The sequence below is a fragment of the Grus americana genome, chromosome Z (assembly GCF_028858705.1).
Source record: "Grus americana isolate bGruAme1 chromosome Z, bGruAme1.mat, whole genome shotgun sequence".
Classification (NCBI taxonomy): Eukaryota; Metazoa; Chordata; class Aves; order Gruiformes; family Gruidae; genus Grus; species Grus americana.
The window spans coordinates 84,138,055-84,156,227 of NC_072891.1; the positions used below are offsets into that span (position 1 = coordinate 84,138,055).

Below are 18,173 nucleotides of genomic sequence, written 5' to 3' on the forward strand. Positions count from 1 at the left end.
AAAAGTAAGAATCTGAACCAAGGTGGGCCTTTCATAGTCTTGGCCAATGACTGGAAGATTGACAGTAGAGGCCATCAGCTCCTGCTCTCCCCATATAAAAATTGCTGTGGCCTTCTTTGTCTTTTTTTAAAAGTCATTTTAGAAAATTGGAAAACAATTAAAATGGCCAAAATAATATTTCTAAAGTGCTGAATATGACCTCCTCAAAAGCAATCTAATTTGTGGGAAGTTTTGAAAAAATTCTAATTTTTAATTAGGCTGAGGAAGTACGAAGAGTCATTAGTTGAGGGATTAAAAACTTTTATTGCAGTCTTATAAGAAAATATTTCTCTCTTCTGTCTTGATATCACACTTCACAGCTAATGGTTTTGGTGATGAGTATTCATTTGGGGAGCTTCGCAAAACAAATCAAGAAAGGGAGAGAAATGGAAACTGGGCTGTGTGTTTCCTGTTATGTGCTAAAGAAATCTCAGTTTCTCTTCTATTACTGATATCTAGAATTTCATAAACTGGCATTGTGGCTAACTAACACTTCAAAGTTTTCACTTGTAGTTTGTCATGTCTGTTTTTCCAAAGGATTATATATTTTCACACGTAGGATTAATTATGAATATTTTGTACTCTGTATTAACAGCAAAGATTTAAACATAGCTAGTTACCAGATACAAGAATTTTGTTGTCACTTGTGGTGCTCTCTGATTTCTCCCCCTGGGAAACTATTATAATGTATCACCACTCTAAATCTGAAACTGCTATCTTCCACAGATTAATTGGGACATCTTGGGGCCCAATTCAGAAGAAGTTTTATCCCCTTTGAATAGTGACATTGGTGACCCTGTAAATGGATCATTCTATTTTGGAGAAGGAGAAGGAGGTCTGAGAGCTATTAATCTACAAATCTATCCTCATGAAGAAGTTGAGGTTCAGGAGATCTTCATCATTAGACTGAGTCTCATGAAAGGTGAAACAGAAATAGATCCTAAGGCAAACAACATTACACTAATAGTAAGTCATTATTGCTTTTCTTTCTTCTGAGACCTTTGTCGATACCTTTGGTATTTGTCCTGCAGAGCTTTGAAAAAATAATAATTTTTGCATAGCTTGTCATTTGGCTTTTTTGTCCCTTGTACTACTTAGGTGAACTATTACAGCTTCACTTCTTAAAAAAAGAAGACAAAGAATCCATCAGTAAAATTTGGTCTATAACCCCTGACCTGGCCCTCTTATTTGCAGATTTCTGTGGTTCTCTTTGGAGAGAGCATGGATTGGGTCCTCATTTCTAAATGTCAGTTTGTTGTTCATCCCTTCTTGACCTCTTTTTCTGCTCCAGCTATCATATAAAAAATAAAGGAGAGAATCTGACTACTGCAGAGCAAGAGAAATGCAGAAATTTGTGGGAGAAGGCAGAGGGAGTTGTCAAAGACAAATCATTGCTCTAGGGATACTGCAACTAAGGAAATATTTATAAGGCTGTTATAAGAAGCCTGCAAAAAAATAAATCTTTCCTAGAAACTGGATTTTTTTTCCTTTTTTTCTGGTCTGTAGAGTGTTGATGGAATTAGCTCCGATTTCCACAGACTCCTCAATTTCTCCTTCAGGGACCCAAGTTTATTCCTTGGACTGGAATGTGCCACCCTGCATGCCAATGAATCAGTCCTCTGGCACCTAGTGATTCACACAGGTGGATGTGGATGAGCTCTGTCCCAGAGGGCTGAGTTTGCAAATGCATAATGTTAGAAGAGTTTCTGTACTAACCCAAGGAGTCTGAGCATTTCCTGCTTTAATGGCAGAATATTCAGAAATTCAGAATATTATGAAATAAAACTCTGTCCTTTTCTTCCTTGGAGAGTGCTGAAAATCTGAAAAGGGGACATTCATACTTTCTCTGCTGTCTCTTAGTATCTTGTATCCATGGGATATATTTTCCAAATACTTTCAGAATTACTTTACTCTTTGAAACATGTTTAGACCATTTATAATTTACAAGTTATTTAAAGCTGAGTGAGGCTCAACTCAGTGGACAAAATCATTGTCATTGCCTGAATTTGTTTATGTATAATGCTTTCATTAATCCAAGCATTTATTGGCAACATCATATTTTGACTACTGTTCAGTTTACATCCTGCTTAAACTTATTTATGTATCATTGTAGGATTTTCTCACAAAATAGCAAGTTACCCATAGATTTCATATAACTTTGCTTTGTTGTGTGTGTGTGTGTGCATGTGTGCGCGTGCACATGGGCTTGATATCACACCCTTCTCATAACTTGATGGTCCTGTCTACTGGGTTGTTGGTTTTTTTACTCTCTCATTCTCTCTTCTAACTACTAATGTACTCTTGAGTCTTCTTAAGAGGAGAAAACTCAGCAGGAAGAACTAAAGATATGTGCCCTGTAGCATCTAGCAATGAAAATCTCAATGATTTGAACAAGAGTACAACTCACTTTATGTTTCTGATTTTTGGTTTGTTTACTTTTTTACAGATACAGAAGTTTGGTGATCCCAATGGAATTGTACAGTTTGCTCCTGAATCATTAGCTGAGAATAACTATACAGAACCCTCAGCAGCGGAAGGGCCACAAAGTATTACACTGTTTGTCAGACGAATTCAAGGCACGATGGGAAACATAACGGTATTCTCACTCTTTTCCTAATAAACAGTACAATCTGAAATCACCCTATCAATGTATAGAGGAATATTTATTTCTGTGCCTCTCAGTTGCTTGTTTCTCAAACTTCTTTTTGAAATGTTGCCTTTTAGACTCAATTTAGCAAGGTCTCAGCCCTAGAACTTGTGGTTTGGAGAGTCAGATGCAGTGTCCTCTGGTCAGGAAAAAAAAAAGAAAAACAGTACTGCAGTGCTTCTGTCTCTCTCTCTCTCTCTCCCTGTGCTATTGATGGGAGAGCAGAACAGCACATACTTACATAGGAAGCTTTCTGTGAGATCATCACAGTTTGTTTTTTCCCAGGCACACTTAAAAGTAAGAATCAGACTGTTTTGAACCATCACTCACATTGATTTTTACATAAAGTTGTTTAGAAGTCAGAATTTTAGCAGGTATTTGTTTAATTAAAAAAAAATAGTTAATAAAAGCATCTGCTGTGTTTAATGAGAATCTTCACGCCTTTCTGATGTGAGGAATCTTGGAAATAGGAAAATCAACAAGGTTGTCTTGGTGCAAAAATAAAAATATTTTTTAAATGGTTCAGAGATTCCATATAGTTTTAAATAAACCTTCTGAAGATACAGAAAGGAAATCTTCACATTCATAGTCCTGTTAGAGGAACACCACACCCTCCTTTCATAAGATAGTTTGTGTGCTTCTTTCTATGCATACCTAAACCAATTTCTATTTTACCTACTTAAAACCAGTCTGTTCCATATCCTATCTATACTGAATCCTGAATATGAACGTTTCTGACTCTGTGGGTAATTTTGCTCTCTTTTGTTTTATGCATTTCGTAAACTCCTTTCAGGTTTACTGGGAAATACGCAGTGAATCTGACATCACAGGTGACTTTCTTAGGACAGAGGGATCTGTTGTCATTGCTGACCAGCAGAGTACAGCTGAGATAATTATCTACCTTTTACCTGATGACGTTCCAGAACTGGATGAGAACTATGTGGTGCAGCTGGTTTCAGTAGAAGGTGGAGCAGATTTAGACCAAGAGAAAAGAATTTCAAAGATGAATGTATTTGCAAATGATGATCCCCATGGAGTGTTTGCCCTGTACTCTGATCAGCAGTCAGTATTAGTAGAGAGAAACCTGGATCGGTATGTTCAGATTAATGTAACTCGGCATGCTGGGGCTTTTGGAGAAGTGATTGTTGAGTACCACATCTTGTCTCATCATGAAGAAGCACTAATTGCACCTGAGAATGAGGTGGGATACCTCACAGTAAAAGATGGTGCCAGCTTTGGAGTGAAAAGAGTGCCAATACGCAGCCAGGTCTGTATTATCCTTTCAGTTCCCATGAGATCTGTTGTTTCCCCTTGTGTCCATTGCAATACAAATGTGCTAGAAGAAGATACTAAACTCTCAATTGTATCCACTGTGAAGAAGTGTCCGCAGAAAAGAGAGTTTTAGTAATACAAATTTCCTATTTATGGAATAGAACTGGGTTTAAACATCACATTTTCAGATAATAATTGCAAAATCACTGCTATGCATGTGTTCAAATATTCAGTTTTTCCTTCTGCCATTGCTTTGTGTTACTATCAGTTCAATATTTTATTATTATATATATGCAAATATTTTCTCAAGTTTCCCTTTTGGATTGTAAATGGCGATCTATTAGTGCTGACTCATGAAGCAGCAGATAAATTTACCTTCAGTTCTCTGTGTTCCCTGGTTGCTTGTTATTATTATTACAGTCTTACATCCACACTTACATCCTTTTACACCCATCTTCTTACATGCTTTTAATCCTAAGAATTAAAACCAAGCTGAGGCCCACTGTGTTAGATAGATAGAAATTAATAAAATGGCAGTAGTTGCTCTACAAACTCACATTCCGACAAACTGCTGGTAAATCGTATTCACAATGTTTACATTTTAGCTGTATTTCTTTGAGAAACATAATCAACAAAAGACTTGTCTTGAAAACACTGCTTTTTGTATGGAAGTAGAACTACATCTGCAGATCATGCTGCTACTGAATTCTTTGAACTGTTGGATATCAAGGTTTTAGTGGAATTAAATTTCTATCTTTTTGTTTAAATTCTCTCTCAAAGGCGTTTCTTTTACTGGGCTTGAATTTTACGCTGGAACTGATTAATGTAAGCCTGGTTAGGGGAAGTGCCAAGGATGTGCCTAAAATATTAGGAAAAGCAAAGTCAGCTGTTCTGCTTATTCCTGAGGAAGCTGCCAATTCACAGGTCAGTAGACTGGCTGCAGTGTAACACTTCTAGCACAGAAGGGAGGTACACTTCATCACAAAAGATAGCTGCTGTAAGAAGTCAGCTCTCCGTTTGAAGTTTTCATCATTGCAATTAATGCAATTTAATGACTTACGAGACTTTTCCAGTTATTACTTATAGTGTATGTTATCTTTTCTCTGATACAAATTCTTACAGAAATATGTAGAGTTTGAAAATGTCTCTTCATCTATAAAAATGTAAATAGTGTAAATATAATGGTTAATTTATACTTTTGTTTACATGACATGGAAGTTCTGAGACTTAAAGGGAAATAAACTAATTCTGGATAATGTTATTGCTTTAAGTATGGCAGCCCCAAAGTAAATAACAGCACATATGCAGTAGTATGTGCAAAAAGAGGTGGAGGTCATGCTGGTTTTTAATGCAGTCGACAGTGCTAATCACTGGGTGGGAAACTTTCCATTTGTCTATTTTATATGAGAGTGAGAAAAGAGAATTTGCCTGTTCTGATATGGTATATGTGCTACAGTTCCCTTTTTGTCTGTCAGGCAAAGACAATAGCATCCTGGGGTTTTATCTGTTAAATTTTACTGAAGTTTTTATTGAATTATTTTAATAGTCTTGAAGCACTGTTCTGTCTTTTAATTTGTGATTGAACTTAATTAAAATGATCTTTCTCTAAACTTTGTTTACTACCATATATCCCTTTATCATTGCTTTTAGAATGTGCGAATTATCCTTTCAGTCTCATTTGTTGCTTGAAGAAAATGAAAAGTAGATCATGCTAGCAAGAATAATTTTGTGAGCAATGTTATGTGGCAACAACTTACTTTTCACTGGATACACAATTAATAATTTATTTTAGATGTGTGTATGTACATAGTACTACACTTGTTGCCTGTGAGCATTAAGGGCAGGTTTGTTTGGTTTTCTTTTGCACAAGAGACACAGAATGTTATATTCAGTGTTTTCAATAGTGAAATGTCACTCATACTGGTTCCTTTTCCCTGAGATCTAATTCTTAAAAATCTCAGATGTAGAACGTTTGTTAAAGAGTTGTGGAGGAAGTATGTATATATATACACATGTGCGTATGTATCATACATACGTATATATATGCATAGTTACTGTAAAATGCCTATTTTACAAACTATAGTACACTTTCACGTATGTTATTGCCCATTTTTATTCCGTTTCCCATAACAAAATCTATTATGTTTCTACAGGTCGGCTTTGAATCTGTGATTTTACGACTTACAGACATTGTAGCAGGGACCGGTCAGGCTGTCATAACCAGAAAAGGAGTTTATGGCTCTGTAATAGTCAGCTGGATTTCAGGATACCCACCAGACCTAATCGCTGACTTTGCTCAGCCAGGCAATATTACTCCTCCATTTGGTAAGTAATTGTCTGAGAAAACAGCTATGAAAGTTTTGTAAGCGATGATACCACATTTAATTATTTGTAGCTCTACATGCTTCCTCTGTTAATGAAGAGTCATTAGAATGAAATGGTATGCTCTATTTTTTATCTGTAAGGGATATGTTTATTTTATGAACAAAAATAGAACTAAACATCATAGATACATGGCCTGGGAAGTGGGCACAATGCTATGCCCCTGAAGGACAGCTTTATATAGGAAAGACCTTATCAGTCCCTATCTCAGCACGTTCCCAGGTAAGAAAAGGATTCCTACTTAGTGATTTTTGACTTGTGCTCTCTCTTGCTCTCTCTTTTCCTTCAGGTACTGTTGTATTTTCTTCCGGTGAGCAAAGTAAAGTAATTGCATTTCAGGCTACTCCAAGCCTAAATAAACGTGAGTCATTTGCCATCACTTTAATGGCAGTGCACAGCAATGTGTCTGGTGGGGCTCGCCTGAGGTAAGGATATTACTGGTACTTTTGAGTTCCACAGATGCTGTAAGAATTATGTACAGACATACACCTTGTACAAACCCTATGAAATTACAGGTAGCTAGCTAGCTGTTGTGCCTTCTTTCATAAATTTGTATGCCTTGTCTCCGGTAGAAACAAGTATCAGTAGGGCGGATCTGACTTGATCAGAACTGAGGCTTTTCTCCAGTTCCTATTTCATATCGCTGGGATCCAAGGTACCTGGAATCTGTCTAGAATGATGGAGATAGTTAAGAAAATGAAGAACCAAGATTAACAGTTTTAGCCAGGAAGCTGAAGAATTAAAGGAACTCTAACAGTTTTCATTAGTATCTCTAAAAATCCGTATTCACAAGAACTTAGATATCAAACATCATTTAAAATAAATAAAATGAAACAAGGAATGCTCAAAAAATACCTAATTCATATAAAAATCACTTTTTATTCTTAAACCCCAAAACCTTACCTGAGTTTTCCATCTCAGCTAAGTTGTTATTTATTCTTCAAACTATTTTATTTTCATTCTTTGTTGCTCATTGATCGCTAAAGGTTTGGACATAGAGTAAAACTGCGTCTGCAGAAAGGTATTGGCTTCACCATATTACAATTACATTGGTAAATCTGAAGGGAGTAAGGAATGAACAGGATGGCTAAACTCCCAAGACTGAGCCCTTTTCTCCTGGGCTTGTTGGTCCTGTGGGCTGGTGTCCACAGAGCACTCTGTATTTACCCTGTATACCTTGAGTATACGAGAATGACCTTTCCTGGGAAACTTAAGACTACATCCCACAGGAGGTAAAGCTGACCATTACTTGGAAGAGTTTTTGGCTTCCTTAGTGGTGGAAAGGGTCTAGTTAACCAAAATCACTCAGTCTAATTGTAGTGAGTAATGGGTCAGTTCTACAAATAGGTGTAAGACCCAAGGTTTGGCAAAGAGTCTTGGTCTCTATGCTTGTTTTCTAATCAGAAAATATATATTTCATATAAGCAAAGTAGATCTTACATTGATACTGATAAGGCTCAGATCTGGAAAATGTTACTGTCAGTAGTGTTGTGAGGGGGTAGTTAGCATTTCAAAGCCCCACTGGAAGTTTTGAAATAACTTCCCTTCCCTCTCTAGTTTCCTGGCTAAAATTGCAGATCTCCTAGCACCTGTCTACCCCACAGTTTTCCCTTGATACAGGAAGTTGGTTCTGCGGTTAAAACTGGTATGACTCGGAGCTGCTAGATCGTGATATATCTCCCTGTGTTGTGACCCCAATAGAAAGACATCATATTTTTCTTTGCCTCTCCATCTTCTCAGTAAGATTATGTATCCTTTACTCTGTATCCTGTGCTGACTCATGATGCATTAAGCCTGTGGAGTGCTGTTTGATCCAATTGCAAAAACATTTTTCAGGGAACCTCTTTACATCTTGCTTTGTATGGTTGCTATTTCTCCCCTCTACTGTTACACAGTTTTTTAAATCCACTTTCTTACAGCCAACATTGATTGTCCCCTGGAAATTGTTCTGCTTGGGTGTTTCACTTTTCATACTTCATATTTCCTCTCTCAACTTTGACATCTTTTCTGTTTCAGATCAGGATTTACAATAGCTGAAATTGAGCCAATGGGGATCTTCCAGTTTGCTCTTAATTCAAGGTCTGTTTCAGTTGAAGAAGATGTTCAAGCAGTCACACTACATGTCCAAAGATTGTTTGGTTTTCAAAGTAATCTCACTAAATTGACATATCAGACCATTCCAGGAAGTGCCAAACCACTAGAGGACTTTATACCCATCTACAACGGAGAGCTTATGTTTTTACCTTTTCAGACAAATGCTGTGATAGAAGTATCAATAATTGATGACACTGTGTCGGAAATGGAGGAATTTTTTTTTGTAAATTTGACTGCTGTGGAAATTTTGGATGTTCAACCTGTGGATGCTACCTGGAGTCCACGTTTGAATCCAGCTTTCAGCGTTGCAACAGTTAATGTCCTGGCTAATGATATTCTTCATGGAATACTAAGTTTGGGGCCAGAGTTTATATATGTAGAAGAAGATGCAAACGACGGTACCCCCAACACAGTGACACTTCATATTAGAAGGACCAAGGGTTTTACTGGTGATACTGAAGTAATCGTTAAAACCTTTGGGGGAGTGAGTGCACAGAGTGGAGTAGATTCATATCCTTTTGGAAATGTTTATGGAAAATCAAACTTCACATGGGCAATGGAGGGGGAAGATTTTGAGGAACAGTCAGTCTCTCTGACTTTGCTGGATGGAGAAAGAGAAAGCAAGGTGTCCATAAAAATTTTTGATGATGATGAGCCTGAAGGACAGGAATTGTTTTATGTTTTCCTCTCAAATCCTGAATGTGGAGCTCAGATTGTGGAAGGAAAAGATGAATATGGATTTGCTGCTTTTGCAACAGTAATTATTGCAGGTAATATTTTTTCCCCCAGAAAGTTAGTAAATACATCTGTATTAAATAGCAGTAAATAACTGTATGTTCTCATAGCAATGTAAAGACTGGAATTCTATTTGATAATAAGCAGGGTATTCTACTCCCAAATCTTGAATTTTCAAGATCAGAGGAAGCATCTAATGCACCAAGCCCACCATGCATCCCTGAGAAATGTAGCTCAAAATACATTTATAGATGTTGCTTATCTCTGTCCTTGCCCTGTTTTACTTCATGAATGGAAAAGGCTAAGCTTGAGTGTTTTTCTTGCAGATGTAGTAGCACTGCAGGCTTTTTCATTTTTCTTTCCCATTTTGTCACTTCTACATTGTATGGGGCTTGTACACAGTACAAAAAAGAGTTTCTGTTTTTGTTCTTGATACTGTGCAGTTCGTTTCTGCAGTCCAATTTCCCTTACATATCTATCAATCAGACATCAATTTAATATAAACCAAGTTTAACCACAACATAGATTAATTTTTAGAAACAAGTTTCTGTTTATCTTCAATATATGTATTGACATTTAATAAGCACTGGGTCGGAAGTAGATTGCCTTTTCAATTGCAAAATAAAACCATCACTACCTGTAAGGAGGAATCCTTTAGAAGCAAGATTTAATGGTACACTGTGAAGACATTAATTTCCTCTCACTAGCCCTGTTTTTCCTTCCCCACTGCTGTTTTGCTGAAGTTATTTACATTCCCATGGGAACAATGCAGTATTTCGCAACTCCCTAGTTCCACACACTGAATTAAAGATGCAGGAGAAAAGCTGATGTAACAATTTGGGAAAATAAATGGGTTCAACAACATTAGGGGTGGGATGAATAAGCAAGCTGTCCTTGCACGACCATCGTTATCCCATAACCAACCATGTCCATGTAGGGGCACGCTTAGGCCCATTTCTGTGTAGAAAGAATATGTTTTAAAGGTTACAGTAAACATAAAATAATATAGCTGAAGTGATGCCTCCTATGGGCATTAAAAGCCAGGTTTTTGACACTGTTCTGGACTATTGTAACACCTAGTCTTTTGAAGGCAAGGGACACAGGATTCAGTCAGTTTGCTGAATGCTGCTGAAAATTCAAGCTTACGTGCATAGATGGTGCCAGGACTCTCATAAGGGATTTACTTTCAACAATGCTTACTCTACTGGTTAAAATAAAATTTAGAAATGCCAACATTGGAAGTTCTAGATAAGTATGGAGTGTAAATTAAAAGTAGAAATATTAAAATAAATTTTCTCAAGGCATCTCCAAGTCGTACTTTGCAGCATGCTTTTGATACCTAGTTTTTATTTTTTTTAGTGGTTATCCACATTAAAAATATGTATTTAGTCTCAGCTTAACTTTCTTGCTAATTACTTTGATGGACTGTTTCCTATATAGGAAGTGATCTCCAGAATGGCATTTTGGGATTCGTTCCAGAAGTACAGAGCGGTCTTGTACTTGATGAAGACTCAGAAAACAGAGAGGTGCTGCTGATTGTCACAAGGCAACCAGACAGGTGCAGGCAACAGCTGATTTAAGTGTCCTTCCCACACGCTGCAATATGCTGTGTTGAATCACAGAGGCTGCTCTTAGTGGAAGAGGTTATCATAGAGTTTTGTAGTAAATCTTTGCCTTTCAGCTCCTATAATAACTCCCCAGAATTTCGCAAACAGGCTTTTAAGTTGCGGATGCGATTAGGTCTGTCACTGTACTGTTATAAAGCAGAAATGGAAAACAAAAAACATTTTCCAAGTCATACTGTAAGGCAGCAAGTGTGAAAGTTTTGCTTACGGTAAAGTGTTTGCACTGCTAAAGGTGTAATTCAAATTTGCATCTCCCTGTGTAACGTTATGTAGGTATGAATACTAAAATGAGCAATTAAGAAGATACCTGTCAGTACTATGCTTATGTCTTCACTCACACAGATACTATGGTTTTCCTAATTAGCACACATATATGTTGTACATATATGTGTACTTTAAGCAAATATGCTCAAGTTCTCTAGGTTTCTTAAACTTAGAAGACAAATTCAGCCTGGCTTTCCAGGCAAATGGCTACTCTAGTAGTAAGGAAAGTACCTGGGCACATCCCTGTCTTCCAAGAACCAGTGATTCAGGTAATCTCATGTTTTCCGGACCAAAAATTGAGAAGAATCTGGCTGCCTGTAATTGCTTTATTTTCTTCCTGTGTTACTTTTTGGTAATCTAAGCAGATTTTAGAGGAAGGAATTTATAAAGGAGAATTTTTCATCTTGAAGCAGTTTGTTCCCTAGTGATAAGTTTTGAATAATATAAAATGTATGTTAGCTCTGTGGTTTATGTTTCCTAAAGCAATAGTGATCTCTATTTTGATTTGCTTACAGGGCTTTTGAAGATGTGAAGATCTTTTGGCGCGTGACCTTTAATAAAACAGCTGTTGTCCTTCTGAAAGATGGCATGAACTTGGAGAATGAACTTGTATCTGTTCTGGGAGCCACTACCTGCATGGCAGGTCAAACAATGTGTAACATCTCCATTGAAATAAAACCTGATAATGTAAGTAATTATTGGTCATTTGTGTACAGCACTATGGTGTTGAATTGCAATTTATTTAGATGAAAAAAACCCTCTGATCCAGAGGAACTGATGTGTAGGACACAGTTTGAAGATGGTAACTTGACATCTTCTCAGTTCCTCTGCAAGCACATCTTTATTTACAGGCTTGCACCACCTCCATTGTACGTGGTAAAAATTTGGGAAGAGGATGAGTATTTAATTTGAAGAGTAAATTGTGGATCTCAGATTTTTATAGAACAATAAGAAAAAAAAGAATGGAGTTATTTCAGTGAGATGTGTATTCAAATACTGGGCTCTTATCCTTCACACAGTAAATTTTTCATCTATAAAAGCACTTCTTAGGGTGGTTTATGGAAAGCATATCATATAAGTAATAACTTCTTGTTCAACAAAAAGCTTTTCTTGCAACTAGTGCATAATTTTACATGCCGAAATTTAGCACAACGATCTGTGAAAACTCTACTCAATCATAAAACTGCATAAGAATCTCTGAGTGTCTAAAAATCTGTCACTGTGCACATCCAGCTTGTGAGTAGCGAAGTTCAATTTAGTAGCCATTATCCACTAAAGCCATTTGGCATTCGTCAGTTGGGTATGCTTAAGCCCAAGAGCCTTGAGAGGCCCAGCTGGCACTCAAAAATGCAGACGTCATTGAATTAATACAAAGCACAGCATTCAGTCATTTTTATTGAAAAGAGAAGGGAAAAAAAAATATTTTTATGTGAACACCTACTGGTTAGAGCAGTCCCTTAAGAAAGGAAGGATTAATGTTTGCCATTCTTTCAGAGTGGAGAGTTTGAAACTTGCCAAGAAATTATCCCAACAGTCAGGCTAGTGGCAAACCTGAGGTCTGGGAATGGAAAAGGACAAGATGAGAAGGTTTCCACGTTTTTTCTGACTACATTCTAGAAAATAATGCAAGATGTAGAATGTGGGAAATAGTGATTTCCCACTAGGGAACAAGGTGCGTTCTCTCAGTTCAGTAAGAGGGCCATTTTCCTCTTTTCATCTTCAGATGTTATTTTTAAATTACAGAACCAATGAATAATATATATATGAGTGGGGCACAGGCCGCCACACTGAGTAAACTGGGATTTTGAACCAGTTTAGTCCAAAGGAGTGATATAATTATTTAATGACAGCAGTGCGGCAGCTGCAGACACATGCAGTTGTACCGCGTGAAGCACAAGCGTGTGCCACTCGTAACAGGTGCTAATGAAAGGCTAAAGTTCCCTATGGCATTCCAGTAAATTTGTGCCTGTCATCAATTAGTCAAGATCCTTCCATTTAAAGACATACTTAATGATAACTCAATTAAAAATATATGCTATTTAACCCCCAAAATATTTCCTAATTCTTCTTCCAGTTCTTCTTCCATAAGATAGCCTATAAATTAGTAACAAATACATTATGAAATGATGAAGTAATAAATACATTCAGTAAATATTTTACAGTTTTTATGAAATATGGTGTGACATATTCTAGCTTGTGAAAGTTTTTAATCACTTGTACTGACTTCCTTAGCTAAGAGCTGAATCCTGCTTTCCTAGAATTAAAGTAGGATTTCCAAAAATCCAGAGCTGAAACAAAAAGCTATGTTGCTAATAAAAAAATTGTCTTCAATGATCAACTTTTTTGTTGTAATGCTGTTGTCTTATAAAGAACTACTTTTTTGCTAGTTTGCTGCTTCATGAGTGCATGTAATAAGCTCAGATGCCTTTTTGTAAGGCAAAAATAAAGTGAAAGAGCAAATTCTTCACAAAATGTGCAGCTATGTAACTCCATAATCTGGAAAATTGAGCTGTGTAAGAGTTTACCATCATATCTCATGGCAAATTTACAGCCGCAATACATGTAGTATATAAATAGTTACTTCATTTCAGTAAAGTTCCATTCAAAACTTGAGATGTCATTATTGCACATAACAGAGTGGTGCCTGCTACAACATTATTGGTTTTAGGATATACTTCATTGTGCTTATGGTGCATTTCAAGAAGCATGCTTGTGTTAGTACAAGTAATCCATTGCACATACAAAAGAATGCATAATTTTTTTAAAACTGAAAGTAATTAGTAGGTCTTATAATGATATGAAAATCATTATTTACAGGTGCCTGAATTTGAAACATATTTTTTTGTTGAGCTGTATGCTGTAAGCACAGGAGCTGCATTGAACAGCAGTGCCAGATTTGCTTTTATAACAGTCCTTGAAAGTGATGCTCCTCGTGGTTTAGTATATTTTGCTGTGGGATCTCGTTTTGCTGTGGCTCATAAGAAGACAACTTTAATCAGTCTGCAAGTGCTCAGAGATTCTAGTACATCAGTAATGACAACGGTTAGCTACAGCACGCAGGTAAGACTTCTATTATTATTTTTATTATTTAACTTATTCTTCTTATTAAATCATTGTTCATTCTCTAAAGTAAATGTGACTGTAATTAGCATTTTTTCAGGAAACAGTAAAACATTTGCTGGGCCCATATTGTCTGACTTCTTTGGTTTTCCATTAGTAAAAAGACGACGTTTTCATTGCATTCATAGAAACTCAGATTCATAGGTGGTTTGGGTGGGAAGGGACCTCACAGCCCATCCAGTGCCACCCCTGCCATGGGCAGGGACACCCTCCACTAGCCCAGGTTGCCCAAAGCGCCATCCAACCTGGCCTTGAACTCTGCCAGGGAGCCAGGGGCAGCCACAGCTTCTCTGGGCAGCCTGTGCCAGGGCCTCAGCACCCTCACAGGGAAGGATTTCTGCCTCACATCCCATCTCCATCTCCCCTCCTGCAGCTTCAGGCCATTCCCCTTGGCCTGTCACTCCCTGCCCTTGGCACCAGCCCCTCTCCAGCTTTCCTGGAGCCCCTGCAGGGACTGGAAGGGGCTCTAAGGTCTCCCCGCAGCCTTCTCTTCTCCAGGCTGAACCACCCCAACTCTCTCAGCCTGTCTCCATAGCAGAGGTGCTCCAGCCCTCGCCTCATCTCCATGGCCTCCTCTGGACTCTCTCCAACAGCTCCATGTCCTTCTTGTGCTGGGGACCCCTGAGCTGGACGCAGCACTGCAGGGGGGTATCACCAGAGTGGAGCAGAGGGGCAGAATCCCCTCCCTCAACCTGCTGGTCACGCTGCTGGACACGCAGCCCAGGACACGGTTGGCTTTCTGGGCATTGTCAAGAGTGATTTTTTTCATAGTACCTTCCAGTGGCCTCAAAGACTACAGTCAATCAGTCATTAAATATATTTCTTTCTTTGTTCTACGGTTCTTATGAAACTCCAATTTTTGAGGCTTCTTTCACTGAAATTAAGTTTTTATCATGATGGTTATGACTATCAACATTCAGATAGCAACACACTTGCCGTTTTAGGCCACAAATTTATTAATACACAGATCACACTTAGGAAAAGAGAAAGTACTTTCATCATATTTTATTCCACGTTCTTGAAATACTAAACTTGAAAATTGTTCTTCTGATTGAAAATCTCATGTGCCATCCCCATTCACTTTTTTTATGTTTACAGCTGTAACAGCAGAGTCTTCTAACTATTGACCCTTTTATGTCTAAATTAGTACCTCATTATTATTGACAGATGATGAAGATTGTCTTTTAGCAGAAGTAACACAGAGGCAAAAACATGGTTCCTTCCACTTCCCTATAGTTGAGACTCCAGCACCAGGGCACAGGCTGCAACAGGGATTCCTCTAAGTTGGCCAAAGCATTGGAATAGTGCTTAGCCTGATCTGCTTTGAATATGTGTGATTTTATACCGAAAACCATTTTTTGGGGGGAGGGTTATTATAACAAAGCATTGTGTGACCAGTGTACTTCCATCACTCTTTATAATAAAGGACTTTGCATTCTATTATTATATTGCATGTATATGTATTTTAGCTGCATAGGATTACATGGTGTTTCCATGCATTTATTATGTAGTAGCTGGCCAGTGTTTTAGTTGGATGGTATGGTAACAAATTCTCACATTCTTTCCAGCCAAAAGTTCATCATAATTTAGCTGTTAAATGGAGGAGAAATTGCTACCGCCCAGTGTATAGGTAGGCTAGAATATAGGGGGCAATTCCTTATCTGTTTGTATTTTTTATATAAAAACCCTTCTTTGGACATATTTAGGTTTTGAGGGTGCATGGCCAAGTACCAAAGTATTGGTACTATTGGTACCTGTAAAATAAGAGGTCATGGCAGACAGGAAGTGTGAGGCGCTAACTGGAAACAGATGTTTATCTCATTGCTACAAAAGTTTCTTAAACATTGTTCTTGTCACTAGTGCTTTTATTACCACTTATTTCCTGGTTTCCTAATTCTCAATTGGAAGGGATAAACAAAAGGAAACTTCTGTCTGGAATTTGCACAGATAATGTGATCATGTTCTAGAGCAATTCTGAACCGATACATGCTACGTTGATTTACAACATTCTTCTGCAAACTCAAAAAAATGTCTGATTTATTCTATAAGTAAACTTTACCAGTCAAAGCGAAACATTTTCAAAAGGGGGCTAGTATTTCACAAATTAAAAAATCCTTGTTTTTTACAGTAGGAGACCTTTTTAAAATTCCTGAAAAGTCAGTATACAATCTGAACTTATTAAATTAATGGATACTGTTGAAAAATCGTAGCCCAGAATGTTAGTTTCCACTTAAGAAAAGTTTATTATATTACCAGATATAATATCAAGGTTATGACAACTAACAAAAAGAGCAAGAATGTGAAGAATGAAACAGTATCTGCAAGCCTCATGGAAGGTAAAAATAGTGCTACTTCACAGGGAAATGAGGCCATATAGCATTCCTAGATAAGTTCATCTGTCTGCCTTGCATGTGTATTCTGTAGTGTTTGCTTTGCCTTCGGACATAAATGGATTTTTCTTCTTTTAAGTATTTATACCAGGACTGAAAATATCATTAATTGATATTAGTTTAGGCACAGATTTCCAAAACTTTTGCTTTGCTTTCATTTAGTTTTTATGTATCTGTGATGCCTGTCGGTAACCTGAACAGAGGGACTTCATGCTGCAGACAAAAACTTATATCAACCCCTCCGGAATTCACCTTACAGATGTGCTAACATTTCTGTAATAACTATTCACCCAGAAATCTTTATGATTTTTGTTCTGGAAAAGAAAGAGAGGGATCCTGTTTACTATTGGCAATATATATAATTCTTCCCCTAGGTTGTCACTGATTACAAGTGCAGATTGCAATTTCAGGGAGATGTTTCATTTAATGTAATTGTTGTATCATTCTTAACTGCATTTTGAAAGAGGACTTTTGTATTTGTTTGTTTACACATTTATATTTTACCCATTTAAAATATGTGTGCTCTACAGCAGCTGGTTTTGAACAATTGTATCTATCATAATGTTACCTAAAACTCTTTTGGTTTGTTTTAAGGAGCTTCAAAAACCTGAACCTATTGGTCGGACCTTCATATCTCCAGCTGTGGCAGGACAAGATTTTGCCAGATCTGAAGGTTTCTTGACTTTTGAACATGGACAGAGAAATACGTTTCTGGATGTGACCCTGACTCCCAAGACAGGATCTTTAAACCCATTTCCTAAACGTTTCCAGGTTGTACTTTCTAATCCCACAGGCGGTGCCAGAGTAGCTGATGGGTATGGTATTGCTAACGTCACCATTGTCTCAGACTTGGACTCCTTGCCAGTTTGGGGGCTGATTGATCAACTGCATCAGCCTCTTGATGACACCATTTTACACAGAGTCCTCCAGAATCTGAATGTCAAAGTGGCTACAGAAACTACAGAAGAGCAGCTTACTGCTGTGTTGCATATAATAGATAAGGTATTTCCTTATCCTGCTCTTTCTTGAATGACCAATGACTTTAATAAGAGTATAACAACGTGTAGGCCTGTGATAAGGTCAAGGTTAGCATCCACTGCAGTGACCCAGGGGCACAGATTGCAAAGGTTAAATCAGAAATTGTGAAGTCCCACAGTCAAGGAAGAAGTTTGTCTGCCACTAGTTAGAATGGTGGCAGGAAATAAAATATCAAATAGGTTGAAAAGACCAACCAGTATTAATTTTGCTAATGTACCTATAGCTCAAGATCTTCTGCTGTGTAAAATTTTCCCTTTGGTGCCATACTTGCATGGAGCTTATTATAGTTTCTTGACTCTCAGGCCACGTCTTTGTTGGTTGTAGCCCTGGCACAAGACAGCGAGACCCAAGGTCTGCTCATATCTTCACAGCTGACCGCAGTCAACACACAAGCAAATCCTACCAGAGCCAGCTGGAGTCTGCTGTGCTTTTAACCACGCATGCAGCTTGTCTTGTTTCCTGCAGAACCTTTGGGAATTGGGTTGGCAGGGTAGCTGAGCACTTTAGCATTGCACTAAGTTCTATGAAAACTCATTTTCTGGCTTTCTGGCTCTTTTGGATTTGTGG

At 37.7% G+C, this 18,173-nt stretch overlaps 1 protein-coding gene across 1 annotated transcript in view; it reads left to right on the forward strand.

The window, feature by feature from the left end:
- Positions 1–18,173, forward strand: part of ADGRV1 (adhesion G protein-coupled receptor V1) — a 270,084-nt gene that overhangs the window by 93,172 nt on the left and 158,739 nt on the right. Inside the window, exons 69-79 of the mRNA XM_054810881.1 lie at positions 766–1,005; positions 2,486–2,635; positions 3,480–3,953; positions 4,739–4,882; positions 6,112–6,283; positions 6,630–6,765; positions 8,357–9,204; positions 10,610–10,727; positions 11,574–11,745; positions 13,876–14,118; positions 17,163–17,570. Of these exons, the coding sequence (XP_054666856.1) occupies positions 766–1,005; positions 2,486–2,635; positions 3,480–3,953; positions 4,739–4,882; positions 6,112–6,283; positions 6,630–6,765; positions 8,357–9,204; positions 10,610–10,727; positions 11,574–11,745; positions 13,876–14,118; positions 17,163–17,570 (3,105 nt within the window). The remainder of the gene's footprint in view (positions 1–765; positions 1,006–2,485; positions 2,636–3,479; positions 3,954–4,738; positions 4,883–6,111; positions 6,284–6,629; positions 6,766–8,356; positions 9,205–10,609; positions 10,728–11,573; positions 11,746–13,875; positions 14,119–17,162; positions 17,571–18,173) is intronic.